General features: G+C 49.8%; 1 protein-coding gene across 6 annotated transcripts in view; it reads right to left on the bottom strand.

The window, feature by feature from the left end:
* Nucleotides 1-15,493, bottom strand: part of KATNIP (katanin interacting protein) — a 171,920-nt gene that overhangs the window by 54,220 nt on the left and 102,207 nt on the right. For all 6 annotated transcript variants that reach the window (XM_072942824.1, XM_072942823.1, XM_072942822.1 and 3 more), the window contains 5 exons: nt 12,798-12,970; nt 11,737-11,877; nt 10,207-10,313; nt 8,141-8,243; nt 4,194-4,409 (listed from right to left, as the gene is read on the bottom strand). In XM_072942824.1, the coding sequence (XP_072798925.1) occupies nt 4,194-4,409; nt 8,141-8,243; nt 10,207-10,313; nt 11,737-11,877; nt 12,798-12,970 (740 nt within the window). The remainder of the gene's footprint in view (nt 1-4,193; nt 4,410-8,140; nt 8,244-10,206; nt 10,314-11,736; nt 11,878-12,797; nt 12,971-15,493) is intronic.

Genomic DNA, 15,493 nt, shown 5'->3' with positions numbered 1-15,493 from the left:
GGAAGGACGGGAAAAGAGCCACCACTTGCTCTGTTTGATTAACCTGGCCAGAAGAACCTTTGATTTTCCTTCGTAAAACACTGTAGAATTTTTAAAAATTAAAAATAGAAAAGAAAGAAACTGGCTCAGGCGTTTGTTGGGATGGGGCCAGGGCACCGAGTCTTGGGATTTATTCTGTTCCCTTTCAGGGTTTCCAAGCCACAGGACCCCGGTGTGTGGTTTCCGCTGGCCAGCGAGGCTGCCAAGGCTGCTCTCCAGGCCAAGGAGGCAGAAGAGCGGGGAAGCTTCATTGTCTTTTTCATCCTCACCGACAAAATTTCGTACTACGAGTGCTTTGGATGCAGATTGGAAAAAGCAAACTCAGGGGACTTCTCTCAGCTCCAGTCATCTCCCCTCCTGCACTCTGTGGGTACCTCTTCTACTCTCTGGACAAAACTCACAAACGTCTCCACTCTGGCTTGGCCTCCGTGCCTTTGCATGGACCGGGCCTCTTCGTGTAACACTCTTCCTTCTCACCTTGGGAAATTCAGCTCAGACGGGCTGTCGCCCCCTTTGTCACCCCTTCCCTTGACACAATCACTCCCTCCTCCAGACGCCCACAGTTCCTTGCAAGGCCTGAGGTTGTCATTTACTCAGTGTCCCAGGAATACCTGTTTTCAGGTCCATTTCATTCCACCCCCTCTCCCCGCCAACACACACACAGACACACACACACTCTCAGCTGTGAGTTCTCCTAATTCATTCCAGAACCCTAAGTATTCTGCACCATTCCTTGGCACACAGTAAATGCTAAAAAAAATCTTAGAATTTTGGAAAATCATTGAGTGAAGAAATGAATGGAGAAATGAAATTTACCTCCTGATATCTGTCCCCTCACTGAAACTAGAGACTGGAAACTGATCTGGCTGGCAGAGCTATTTTGTATAGCTCATGAAGTATTGTTTTAAAAAACCCCAGCAAATTCGTTACCAACACTTACAGATGGGAGATATCCCCTCCCCCTCAGAGCTGGGTCTCTGGCTTATCTATAGACTTAGAAGACATGGCAACACGGAGTCCCTGACTGCAGTTGGCTGGAACTGAGTACACTGCGCCGGTGGCCAGGGCGGGTGTTCTCCGACGCCCCAGTCCCCACGACTCCCTATTGTTTTTCACCCACATCACTGCCCTGGTTATGCTTCTGCCTGGCCCCTGCAAGCATTTGAGTTTAGGGTCGCCATTGAACAGTCACAACAAGTCCCATCTGCCAATGAGCAAGCTGCATCTCTGACGCTGGCTGAAGTTGCCCCTTTTACCTAAAAGGAGCATCGCCCAGTATCTGAGAACGCCTCCCTGGGCTCCTGTCCCCAGGACCGTGCCCGCTACTTGACAGAGAGGAGCAGGAGGACACTGCTGCCTCTGGGGTTCTGCCGGCCCCCAGGAGACACGAGGCACAGGCCCCAGCTGCGGGGAGGACAAAGGTGGCTTGTCCCAGTGACAACGGTGCCTTTCAGGAGGGAGGAGGCTGCTTTGTTAAGGGGGGAGAGACGAGTTCAAGGGGTTCTGACTTATCCTGGCGAGTTTCTCGAGCTCTGCAAGAACTTCTAGTGCTCTGGGCAGCTGCGAGGGGTCAGGACAGAACATCTCCAAATCCAGCAGGGACGTGGTGGGGGTGGGGACCGGGTCTCATTCCTTCTCCAAGTCGGGGCCTTACAGGGGTCGCCTTGGCTGCTGAACAAAGGTAGAGAATGAAGGCTGACCCTTAGACACAGCCATGGGGACTGTAATTGATTTCCCATCACATTTCTGCCAGCAGGAAGGCTAACCAGAGGGCTAAGTGGGAATTTTGGTGCTCAGAGTCAGAGAGCAACAACCTGCAGGTAACTACTCGTCAGCAACTGAACCTTCTGAGGGGGTTTTACTTTTACATTACCACCAGCAAGGTAGGAGGGTTCCAGTTTTTCCATATGCTCACCCAGGGTGAGCCAGCTGCCTCATGTCCCAGCCTCAGGGCCCCAAATAAAAAAAAAAAACCCCAAACCCACCAAAACCCTGGGCCAATGTCCTCGCAGCTATCACATGGCAAAGCTCATCAGCCTCTGCTAAACAGAGGAAAAGGGAGAGTCATCATCAGAATGGGTCCCCATCAAATCCAGCGACGCTTTTTATCGCTCCTGGTATGCTCTGTTCTGTACAGCAGACTTCCAAAAGGCCACAAAGGGGATGGGGGACGGATAGCAAGGGCCGGTCCAAGCCCCAGCAGCACACACCAGAGCCTACAGCCTCAAAACAGGAAGGAGAGCAGGGGACGCAAAGCCAGAGCAGCTGAGTGGCCGTGACCTACCGGACTTGTTTCTTTCAAGGTCATGTAGCTACTGAACTTTAAGAAGGCTCAGACACCACCCAGTCCGACCCCAGGACAAGCAGCATTTCCTGGCTATATAGCATCTGACCTGCTTTTCCTTCAGTAACAACCACATATTTCTTCGGGAAGAATTCCCTCCCCGCCCCGCTGGGGCACCTCGGTGGAACTGGCACCAAGGTGCCGAGCCCTCCTAGGCAGGGCGGTCCATCAGCCTTCCTCTCCTGGGACTGGATGTCTCAGCAGAGTGACAAGATGACAAACCAACTAACCAGCCAATCACCTGACAGACACTGCACTTCCACCCCACCCCCAAAGACCAAACCCTGGGTGTTCGTGCATCCTAGGACGCTACCTAGAACCCCAACATGACTGTGGGTCCTGTCCTCTTCTGGCCTGGGCAGCAATGAAAAAGCCAGCTACTCGAAAGACTTGCAACAAACTTCTGCTCAAAAACTTGCTAAAGCGAGCCAGACTCCGTTTCTTTGGCTGGCAAAATAAGAATCATATGGATTATCCAGGCCCTCCACCCCGATTCTACCGGGGGCAGAAAAATTGACTCTCAGAGAAGGCAGGTGAGTTGCCCAAGGCGACAAAGAGTCAAGACCAGAACCTGGGTCACTAAACCAGGGGTTTCGAAGCCCCTGTCTTGCTTACTTTTCTTTCAATGGGAATACTTACGTCATAGCAGCAATGGAAACGGTCATAGCTGACGTTCGGGGGCCCTTTCGAAGAGCGAGGCAGGGCGCTAGCTCTTTATATTTACGTGTGGTCCTTACTACATTGTGTCAAGGTCAGCGCTATTATTGTCCCCACTTTACAGACCAGGAAACCGAAGTAGATGTTAGGGGAGGTGCCCACAGGCACGGACCTGTAAGCGGTTAAGCTCTGAGCCCAGCCTTTCTGCTTCTCGGGCCTGTGCACTGTTCTGTTTAAATAAGATGGGACGTACATCGGCCGCAGCACCATGCCTGGCATGAGGCAACAGCTGAATAGGCGCAAATGTTTTCATTTTCAATATTTAAAAAAAAAATTGGTAATTTGTTTTCTGGAATAGAAAATACATCTACACGGCAGGAAATTTAAAAGCTGCCCGAAAGCATCCAAGGGAAAGTCTTCCTACAGCCCGGTCCCCTGCCCAGCCGGTCCCGAGGCCCAGAGGCAACCTCTGTTCCGGGTTTCTCAGGCCCCGCCCAGAGGTCATGGTGACCGATGCTGGATGTAAAGATGTCACTGCTGGGCCATCTGTCTCAGCCCGGCTCATCGTCTCCTGTGTCCAGCTTGCAAGTGGCAGGAAGAGAAAATACCAGGGCTTTTCTTTTTTAAATTGTTAGACACTTAAAAGAAAGCAATGTTCCACGTTTGTTGGGTGCGTCCTCCATGTTCCCCAGGGAAGCAGGACCCCGAGGGGTGCACGGGCCCCAGGCCAGGCTGCTAGGTGTGCACTTGGCCCCATCACCTTCCAGCTGTGTGCCCTTGGCCAAGTCAGTGCCCTTTTCCAAGCCTTCGTTTTCTTCTGCTACAAAATAAGGGCGTTGCTCTCAATGACCACCCCCTCCCCAAGAGGTCCCATGTTTGGTAGTGATGGTGGCAAACTGCAAGTTAGATAAAGGGGGTGGATTGGTTTTTCTTCGTCCCCCTGACCCCCAAAGAAACCCCCACAGAGCAGGGACCTGGGAGAGAGCTGAGGGCCAGGGGAGGGACAGTCTGGAAGCCTCTACCTGTTCATTTGCCCAAATGAATGACTGGGCACGACTGATTGCATCATCCTTCCTCTCCCCTGGGCTTATCGTGGGCCGAGAAATGCATCAAAATGCGAGGCCAAGACTCACTGAAGGCCGCCTCCACTTACAGCTAAGTTCCTATTGACCAGGTGGCCCAGGTCCCCATGCATGTCCGCGCTCCGGATATCCACGTCATGAGGCGACACGTAAAGTTTTGTGTGGTTCAGGTCGAAGAACTCAACTTCCGTGAGACCCACCCACGACGCGCTGCCCCAGTTGGACAGGATTTCCATGGTCACGTAGATGGCATCTTTGATCTCTTCTGCCTTCGTTCTCGATTCGTCCTGAACGAGGAGGAAAGGAATGCCAAAGGATGAAACACGACAGGTGGGGTCCGGCTCTACCACTAAACAAGTTCTTCAGCCTCTCGGTGCCCCAGTTTCCCACTCTGTACAGTGACTGTGAAAACAGCGCCCATCACGGGTGGTTATCGTGGAGACTGAATGAGCTCGTATTTGGAAAGCATTTAAGACGTAGTTACTGCGAACCCTGGCAATTAGTATGTTCTAAAAGAGTCTGTAGATAACAAAAAATGTTTAAAAGGCACCAGACTCTGCCTGAACACGCATTTCTCTCTGCCACCACGAAGTGCTCACGTCCTGTAGGCAGGTCACAACTGCTGCTGAATCGGGCAGCTGACATGTCCCCTGCCCCCCAAAATTGAGATACCGAAGCCCAAACCCAAGTAGCTCAGAATGTGACTGTGTTTGGAGATAAGGCCTTTAAAGAGGTAATTAAGTTAAAATGAGGCTGTTAGGGTGGGCCCTAATTCATTCTGACTCATGTCCTTACAGGAAGAGGAAATCTGGACACCCAGAGAGACCTCAGGGATGGGCAGGCATGCAGAAAAGGCCACACGAGGGTACGGTGAGAAGGCGACCATCTGCAAGCCAAGGAGAGGGCTTGGGAGAAGCCCAGCCTGCCAACAGCTGATCTTGGATTAGCTTCCAGAATTGTGAGAAAATCAGGCTTTGGTTTAAGCCACCAGATTGGCACTCACTTGTGGCAGCCTAACAGACGGCCTACCTAATACAGTCGACAACATGGGACCCTGGACAAGTCACTGGACATCCCTCGTCCTGGCTGGGGAACAGGAGAGGACACCATCTATCCGACAATCCTGTTTGATTAAGCGAGATCCGCCCCCCGGAGAAGGCCGGTCACCAGCCCTGGCCTGTGTGCCCTCTCTAAGTGTCCGTTTCCTCCCATGTCTCTCCTCCATTGATTTTAATGCCCGCCTCCTTAGCGGGGAGACTGTCTGGTCTGAGAGTGCGTGAATGCCATCAATAAACGGCCACACCGTGGAATGGCTTCCCGAGGCCCCCTTCGGCCTCCGATGGCAGTGCTGGTCGCCACGGATCAGCCACTCATGAAATGGTGCATTCCCCACACGCTCATGCCCTCTCTTAATTAGCATCATAATCTGAGATGGTTCTTTGAGCAGGAAGCTGAGCAAATGAACAGCAACTGTTTCCTACTTATTTTTTTTTAATTAATAGCCAGCAAGACGTGCTAGTGTTCTCAGCGTGCGTTTGGCTGAGCCTTGATTGCCACGCGATGGGATGGGGACAGGGAGGGAGGGAGGTCAGCTTGCAGCTCCCAGGAGGAACTCAGGCCCTGTTTTTATTAGCAGACCCCACGCCTTCCTCCTTCTTCATCACAGGATCGCGTGGGGCCTGGGCCAAGCCCTCTGTTGCCCTGGGCCTGAGTCCCAGGCTTGCAGGATGGTGATAAAACTCAACCAGCCTGGCTCAAGCAGAAGGGATTGGGAGGTTAATGAGCTTGAGCTTGTGAGGCGCGATCGGCTGCCAGGTGAGTGGTGTGGGAGGCGTGAAGGCGCAGTGCTGTTCACCGCGGCGGCTGGAGGTGGGGAAGAGGGCCAGATGGGAGCCGAGCTGCCTCGCGGAGGGGCTGCTGGATCTCACACCCAGTGCCATCAAAAATGTGCAAATTCCTGCAGCGGGGTTTCTAAATGAAGAAGCTGAAGGGTCTATTAACTAAGGAAGTGTCACAACTTGTCAGTGTTGCAATAGGATGACTACTCCTGCTTGACTTAAGATCTCTTGAGGGGTCTGAGGCCAACACAGGCTTCATTGCCACCCTCCCCACCAAGACCACCTGCTTCTCCTTTGGGGAAGTCTCCCCTTCTCCCTTCTCAGCTGTGAAGGGAGGCACCCTTTCCCACCCCAAGGGGGAGCCAAACTGGTCCCATGAATCAGCATGTCTTGTCCCCTGGGCCACCTAGAGGGAGTGGCTCAGTGGTGGGCATGTGACCCAATTTCAGATCTACGTGTGGAGAAGCTGCTCTTCTCTCCTGGCTGTGGGGTCTGCGGGGATGAGGGCGAGAGGTGGAAGTCACTCAAGCTATTGCAGGATCACAGGGAGAGAGCAGAGCTGGGACTGGGCACTGAGGTGGGGATGGGGCTCAAGGGTGCAGCTGACACTGTGGAGCCACTGTCAGCTGCTGGATCAAGCCCCACCTGATCCCAGCTGTGGCATTCATTACAAAGAAATGTGTCATTCTTATTCTCTTTGTAGTGTAAGTCAGTTTGCCTTGGGTTTTCTGTCTCCTGTATGATAAGGAGACTTGATCAATTCAGGCTCTTTTTAATATGGCTGAGGCTTCACCACACTTAGGACCTTCAGAGCTAAGAAAGCAACTATTCCATACAGGAAGGAACAAAGCGTTGCTTTCCCTAGATTTTTTTCTAGATGGCAATCTTTCAACTGATATTTCCTGGTTTCTCCTTGCCTCGTGCCAGGCACTGAGCCACCCACCCTCACAGACCTTTCCTATTCCAGCCTGACAGTGGCCCGTGAGCAGTGGATTATTTACCGAGTTTGACAGCCACACAATCCCAGGACCAGACAGCTTAAGAGGCTTGTCTAAGGTCACACGACCTCTAAATGATGGTGCCAGACTCAAAAGCCAGAACTCCAGTCTGGGCTGGAGCAGGGCGCTTTCTGCTGTCATGTGAGCTTCATGTGCGGCTTTGGAAGGACTTCCTGTTAAGTCTTCATTGGCCAATCACAAGATGGGTGACCACAGTACCAAAAAGTTATAAGAAAGGCTTGGATAAAGGGAGGGGTGGGAGGATGTGCTGGATGCACACACTTTTGGCAAAAGGGAGAGAAGCACCACCGGTTATCCTGCCACCTGGATGCCCCCTGTCCTTTCACCGTTTACTTCTCAGCTCCACCAACACGCTCACACAGCCACATCTTCGCCCAGTCGCTGCCATCTGATCCGACTGCATGAAGATTAACATCACCTTTTGCAGATAACTTTATACCCTTAACATTTTCCATCTGCATAATCTCCATAATGAAAATTTCCATCCTTTTACCTGACTGCATCGTGCTGATATATCATACCCTCCTGATTAACTCCACTATTGCGAGACATTTATGTTATTTCTGGCTTTTTCCCTCTCACTTTTCCCTACTTCCAATAATTCTGCCATACACATTTTTGTGCATCTAGATTTTTATTTCTGCTGAGCGATTTCTTTAGGGTAAGGAAGTGGGGTTGTTGAGCTGGAAGACAAGTATTTCGAAGGCTCTTCCTAAAGCCAGCCTTTCTGCTTTTCAAAAGCTGTCCTTCCACTCATTTATATTGCTGCCAGCAGGGTAAGACTGCCAGTTTTACTATAACCTTGCCAGGATTGGAGGTTATCATCAAAAATAATTTGTTAACTCAGATTTCAAACGGGATGTTAAGGTTGCTCTAATTTGTATTTCTTGATTATCAGTGACACTGGCTATTTTTCTATAGGCTCACATGCTATTTATATTTCTGCTGGTGTGGACAGGCTTCTGTCTGCTGAAACTTCATGCTCCATGACATGAATGTATGCTGGGGAGGAGGCGGGTGGAGGCTTGGGCAGAAAGATGCCAAGTTTACTGCCATTAGTTGAGTTCTAACAGAAATGGCTGTACCGAGGGGCCCTTCTTCCCTCAGCTTGCAGGAGAGACACCAGTGCCTTTGGAAATGCCCCAAAGTCAGGGTTCTCACCTCTGGGTCCTGTGCTTGCTCCTCAGTGGGTGAAACAACCTGGCTGAGATGGGCAGAGTCGCTTTCGATGGCCTGGAGGACTTTCAGAAGCTTCTGCTGTTGTCTGAAACGTGATTTTGTTTTAGCAAACAGATTGTAACAAACGATACACAACAGAGAACACTCCCATCAAGGGGACCACGATTACTTTTCTGTTTCAGAGAGAAGTTAACAATTTGAGAAGAAAGTACTTCTATCCCTGAAACAGTCCGAAGGTGCACCCGCACCCGCGCTGGGTTTCTCCCTTTATAAATAACTGTACAGTCAGCGAGGGAAGAAGGGCAAGCAAGATAAACTGTTTGGGGCCAGCTGCCAGCTGATCTCCTTAACCTCCAGCTGACCGATAACTGGTGAGAGTCTAGTGCCGGGGTCCACACACAGCAGGTCAAATGCAGCCCGTAGCCTGTTTCTGAGTGGCCTGCAAGCTGAGAATGCTTTTGATGCTGTTAAAGGGTTGTTCAGACAAACAGACAAAAAGTGAAAATACTTTAGTATTTGCTCGCTGATCCTTTACTGAAAAAGTCTGTGAACTCCTCGACTGGAGACTTGCTTTGCACCTCTTGTTTCTGAGGACACAGGCAGCCCAAACCCAGCAGAGGGTTGTCCGCAAACGCACCCCACTTGGGCTGTTCAAGGCTGAGTACCCCCAAGACCCTGAAACACAAAGAATCTTGATGATGAAGAAAGAAGCATCTGGTGATGTGTGCGCTGCTTATAAATAGGACCGTATCTGATGTAAAGTGTCCTCACGGCCCAGACCTTTCACCTGCAGAGGGAACCTCAAGTTCTTATTTATGGCCACAATGGTACACAGCATGGTTTCCGATCTGGGCTCTGCAGACTCCTGGAGGGATGGCTAGCACTGCCTTCAGCCTATTCAGAGTTTTTCTACAAATTATTAAAAGCAAACTCCCTCTGGGTGGACACAGACCTGGGCAGTACACAGCCTGGCCTGGAAACTCCTCCTTTGTGCAGTGAAAAAGCCCCCACCCCTTTTGGGGCTGATGCAGTCTCAGGACAGGGCCTCGGCTTAGAGATCACTGTGCAGGCTGGACTTCAACTGCTCTTGCCCCTCAACCAGGCACAGGCACCGCACAGAATGCCCTGCGCCCAGCTCCGCACGGCGGCCCGGGGAGAGTGGCTGTGTATGAACGCAAGCTTGAAATTATCAGCTCGGCCTGGTGCATCTTTCTAGCTTATTGAAATTTAGTTGATTTACAGCGTTGTGTTAGTTTCTGGTGTACAGCATAGTGATTCAGTTATACATATAAATTCTTTTTCATTATAGGTTATAACAAGATATTGAATACCGTTCCCTGTGCTACAAGTAGGACCTTGTTTATCTATTTTGTATCTGCTAATCCCAAACTCCTAATTTATCCCTACCTGCCTTTTTCCTTTGGTAACCATAAGTTTGTTTTCTGAGTCTCTTTCTGTTTTGTAAATAAGTTCCTTTGTATCATATTTTTTTAGATTCCACATACACGTGATATGATATGATATTTATCTTTCGCTGACTTACTTCACTTAGTATGATAATCTCTAGTTCCATTTATCTGAAGATCTTTTGCCTGATGATCAGAAGAAAGGCTTTATTATTATTATTATTTTAAGGAAAGCCTTTATTTTGATAATAAACTTGACAGTGCCGATCACTGATGCTATGTGTTAACGGAACAGAATGCTGCATTTGGAAATTTTGAGTAGAGAAAAGAAGGTTCAAAGGACACTCCTTTGGGTCTCTGTCTGCCATGTGGGCTGCTTCAGTGGAAACCTTTGAGGAGACTGAAGCTGTACACAGGCTGAACTGAACTGAACGAGCAAAGAGACGTTTGTCTGAAAGAAATCAAGTCCATTTTAGGCTCTCAGGCTGGAGGGAGAGGGAGAGGGGATGCAGTCTAACAGAGTAGTTTTAAATGGTCCAGAATAACACAGGAAGTGCAAAGAAAAACCCCAGTTAATAAGATCCTCATGGCTGCACGACTACGGGTTGCTTGTTTTTGTTTTGAAGCTGTCTTGATAAGTACCTGCTGCCCAAAAGGCCAATTCTGTCGATGGCTTCACTGACGGCTCTGGCGCCCCCTGCTGCCTGGGACAGCTCCTGCGTGCTCATCGCTGCAGAGATGGGAGGCAGCTAAGGGAGGATGGAAACACGAATTAAACAGATGTCCGGGGGACACTCCTGGCCCAAGTCATGGTCAAAGGTACACTTCGCAGGCCATCGGTCCTGTTGTGGGAAACTGGGAACAGGAGTGAAAGTGACAGTGACTGTCTGGGCTGATGAGATCTAGAATCCTGTCCCAAAGATGGGATCTCAGTTTCCCATGATCTGGGGGGTCCCAGGAAATAGTCTGCTTCAACGAGCTATTGAAAAAATCTTCTCTCATCAAAGCCTTTCCCCATCGCCAGTGAACCTCTGTTCTGTTTGCTACAAAGGAGCGGGCTCCGTTGAGAATTCCAGAAACATTAGATTCTTTTATTTTTAATCCTCCAAGACTTTCCCCCTTCTTTTTCATTGATCACCCAAACGAGAAATGTGCTCTATTCTCTCTCTGCAAATAATTTCAGTCATTGGAAGCTCTGTGAGTCAGGGGTCAGTCAGGTCATCTAGGAATCCTGGACCACAGAGTGGGCAGTGTGGCAAACTTGTCTGAGATACTGGCTGGTGACAGTTTAAGATGACCAGGAATTAGCAGAAAAAGTAGGAGGAATAAGAAAAGCAGACCACTGCAGTGCTCTGGGATGCTTCCCTGCCCCTCACTCTATCCCATGGGCGTTCTCTCCAGTTTCCCACTCTCTACCCCGTCCGCCTCAACTTTCTCCTCCATGTGTCTCCTGGTGCAGTCCAGGCTCATTCCCATTTCAACACTTTCCCCGTTCCCCCTGTTCCTTCCACCTGGAATGCTGTTCCCTGTTGCTGCCTTGCTCCTTTTTAAATAGAAGGGCTCCATTCAAATGGGATGCCCTCCGAGGGGCCTTCTTGGACCACCCTGTGGGGAGTAGCCACCATCCACCTCCCCATCACTCTCTCGCCCATTAGCACCTTTTATAGCCATCTCCCTCTAAAGCCACTTAGTTGATGCACAGCTTTCCCTGTATGTTGTCTGCGAGCTCCCTGGGGCCAGGGGTAACCTGGTCTGACTTGGCCCCTCTGTATTCTGAGCACACAGCACAGACTTGTGCGCAGTCTAACAAAGACAGTCCCGGGGGTTTAATTAAGTCACGTCCATATTTTACGGGGCTGTCTTTGCTGAGAGAGGCCTAATTGACCTAGGTAGATAATAGATAAAAATTTATGTATTTAGGATACTAAGATCCGTTTTTGTGTAATCTTGTAGATATGAGACAGAAACGTAATGTGGAAATGGAGTCAGCAGGCCTGGGTGAGTTCTGGCTTCCACCCCTACCCTTGGGTGACCTGCTCCAGCCTGGGTCTCCTGCTCTGTGAGGTGGGCAGAATGACGGCGTGCTCAGGGGGCACGGGGAGGACCTGCTGGGACCGTGTGGGGAAGCCCTCTGGAGACTGCCGGGGTCTGTCCACTCAAGCCTCCACTGACCTCAGGGGTCTCCTCCTTCAGCAGGCTGGCCCAAGATTTTGCTAGTGGTCCTTCTGTGTCCTGGAATGATGGAATCACATGACCTGAGGTCATAATAAAGCCACTCACTGCACGCTCTTCACTGACGGAGGTGCAGACCGTCTGGAAGTCATAGACACAAAGGTCAGGGGCAAAGGGCGGAGCTCCAGGGAAACACCCAACAGAAGACCCTAAAGAAGAGCCCACAACTGAGCCTGGGGGGTGACCGGGGGTGCAGATGGGGTCCTAGGCTTGCAGGCAGGCAGACTTCAGCCACTTCCAAAGACATGCCGTGGGAAAGCCGCCTTGATTCTCTGGGTACCATCAGCCACATCTAGAAAGCGGGGTGATGAAACCAGCCCTGCCTGTTTCAGGGCTACTGTGAGCATCAAGTGGCACAAGTGCCGGGAAATGGGTTTCAACAGGTGAGCCGGGAACATGCTCCTGAGAAAGGACGTGGACACTGAGGGATGTCCAAGGTCTCCAGCTCCCCAAGGGCCCCCACTCTGCCCACTATCCATCCACCTGTTTGTTGCTCAAAGCTGAGGGCAGTGGGCACCAACTCAGACACCTGCAGGGCCAGAGGGGTTTCCTGAGCAGGGGAAGCGAGGCTGGGGCAGGACATTAGGGAGTGGTGGGGACTGTGGGAGCTGGAAGGGCTCATGCTCTGGGAAGTTCTTTCCAAAGGAGCCAGTGCTGGCTGTTTGTGCCGTTCTTTCTCTGATCTACCAGCCTGCAACTCGAGTCTAAGGTAGTCAGGGTTTGTGGGGAAATCAGCAAGGACTGGAGGCATATTAGCATCTAACTTAGACTTAGGGAACAAAAGATGGAAAGGAGTTGGGGAAATGGGAACTTTGATAGGTCAGTGAGCAGCTGTGCATCGAGCAGGGAACGAGCTGCTTGGTCTGAGGTCAGGGAAGCTTCCACGTCTCTCTCTCCTCTCTCTCCTCACCACGTACTCTTTGCAAGCACCACTTAGATACCGCCTGGTTCCCGAGCAGCCCGAGTCCTCCTTCATCCTTTCCCGCTGCCCGAGAACGCACCTGCCGCGGGCTGGTGGGGGCCTCGGCCTTTCTGCTGAAGATTGCCCTCTGCAGGGCCTCGTTCTCCACCTGGATGGCTCTGAGCACAGCTGAGGCATCTTCCTTTCGGTCCTCAGCCTCGTGCACAGGTTTTCGGGTTGCTGACAGGGGTCTGTCTCGGTGGCTTCCAGGTCCTGGGGGCAGAAAACAGGAGGTGCTCCTTTAGACTGCATTCTTGGAGCTCAGCTCAAAATCTATTAGACTCAAATTGGGAAACATTCTGTACAACTGGCCTGTACTCTCCAGAAACGTCAAGGTCAAGAAAGACACAGAGAGCCCAGAGAATTGCTCAGGTTAAAGATGGGGCAGACATGGCTCCTGAACAACAATGGCGATTCTGGACCAGATATGGGCTGGGAAAACAACACTGTAAAGAACATTATTGTAGCAAGTGGAGAAATCCGAACAGAGTCTACAGCTTGGATAACAGCATTGTATTAATGTCAAACATCCTGAATTTCATACATAAGTGCACTGTGTTAATGTACAATGAATGTCCTCGTTCTTTTAAAAATTATTTTTGGGGGGCTTAATTAGGTTTTTTATTTTAATGGAGGTACAGGAGATTGAACCCAGAACCTTGTACATGCTAAGCGTGCGCTTTAGAGTTCAGGGTAAAGTGGGATGACGTCTACAACTTAATCTCAAATGACTTAGAAATACACACACAGAGCAAATATAAAGCAGTTGGGACAAAATGTTAACAACTGGTGAGCCTGGGTGAGGGGCATACGGGAGTATCATTTGTGCTATCCTTGCAACTTGCCTTTAAGTCTGAAATTGAAATAAAAAGGTAAAAAATTAGCCCTAGAACAAAGTACCTAAAGGGAATAATACCGAATATTGTGGAGAAGGATGGGTATTTGGGAAAATTTTTGCTTTATTTTGTTGTGATTTTGCATGGGTAACAAGAATCACCAAGAAATTACTTAATTTCAGAAAAAAGAAAAAAAAAGGCATTGCAAAGCTGTAGTTGATTCTGGAAGTTCTAATGAATGGAAAATTGATTTTATAAAGTAGAAAGTGACATGAAAAAGTACCCAATAAGGCTCATTGAATACAAATAAATTATGGGATGCCCACCCAATGGAATACTATGCAGCCTATAAAAAGAAAAAGCAGTCCAAAATATCTACAGATAAATACAATGACTTGAACTTGCTTCATAATCACTGGGGAGTGGGAGGGGTTGCAGATGAAATTGGTCATCAACTGACAACTGCCAAAGCCAAGTAATAAATGTAGGGGTGACAATAATATTCTCTGAATTACTTATGTTTGGATTCTTTCTCTGTTAAAAAACAAAAAACAAAAACAAAAACTCCATTTAAAAATAGAACTGCCCAAAATGGTTCTATTGGGATGTGTAAAGAGGCTTCTACCTACTAAATTTCTTCCCTTCGGCAAACATTTAGTGAGTGCCACTCCGCCAGGCGCTGTTCTCAGCACTGGGGACATAGTAGTGAGCAGACAAATCAAGAGTCCCAACCTTGTGGCAACAGCCAGAGAAATACAACGTAGTATAGGGTGTTAGATGGCATAAACTAATATGGAAAAACAAGAAAAGCAGAGCTGAGTAACAGAGATGGGGAAAGCGGGGCGGCGGGGAAGTATGGTCCAGGCACCAGCACAAGGTGAGAGGCCTGTGGTGTGTTCCAGGAGCAGCAGGGGGCCCTGGGCTGGGGTTGACGGAGGGGGAGGGGATGGGGGGGTTAGGCTAAGAGGAGGTCTGAGAAGGGGTGGGAAGGGCCATGCAGGGCCTTGGAGGACATTGTAATGCCATTACTCTGAGTGAAATAGGGAGCCACCGAAGGCTTTAAAGCAGGGGATGACTTGAGGCTTAGGTGCTGAGTGGAGAAGGGAATGACGGGAGGTGAGGGGGGGAAACAGAGAGGCCAATCAGGGGCCCCTGCAATTACCCAGGTGAGAGGTGTGGGGCAGGGGAGGAGGGAGGTGGGTTGTGGTCAGATTCCACATGTATGTTGCAGACAGAGCCAACAGGATTTCCCAACAGAGTAGATGTGGCTGGTATGGAAAGAGAGGGGTCCAGGATGACTCCAGGGTTTTGGCCTGAGGAAGCAGATGACGGGTGCTTTCAGTTGAGCTGGGAGGGCTGTTAGGAGCAGGTTTGGAAGTGAAGAACAGAGGCAGCTCGGATCCAAGAGATGTGAATTTGGCATCAGGGTGGAGCTGTCAAGTTGGCACATATACAAACAAGTGGGGCGTTTGGGAGGGAGGTCTGGACTGGAGGTGTGAATTCGACATAGGCAACTGGATTGCATCCTTTAACAATAGTGTCAGAGATTGACATTAACGTTGGCCAATAACAAACTAGCTGTGAATTGACAGGTATGCCTTCTTGAGGGTAATATATATATATATATATATCTGGTCTGGTGCAAAGGCTTGTTGAAAACCAACAACCTCCTGTCCTCATGACCTCAGTAAACAGTCACTGTTGATTGTTAGATATTCAGTTGGAGCCCTTTACCCTCCTGCTACGTTCTGTTAGAACTGGCGTCAGGCAGGTGGTGGATAGCTCAGTGGTAGAGCGCATGCTTAGCACACACGAGGTCCTTGGTTCAATCCCCAGTACCTCCATTAAAAAAAAAAATTAAAAAAGAAAATAAAAACAAAGAATCAGCATCTGAATGAGA

Source organism: Vicugna pacos, chromosome 18 (assembly GCF_048564905.1).
Source record: "Vicugna pacos chromosome 18, VicPac4, whole genome shotgun sequence".
Lineage (NCBI taxonomy): Eukaryota > Metazoa > Chordata > Mammalia > Artiodactyla > Camelidae > Vicugna > Vicugna pacos.
The sequence above is the reverse complement of the archived record's forward strand: the minus strand, read 5'-3'. Positions and strand labels throughout refer to the sequence as shown.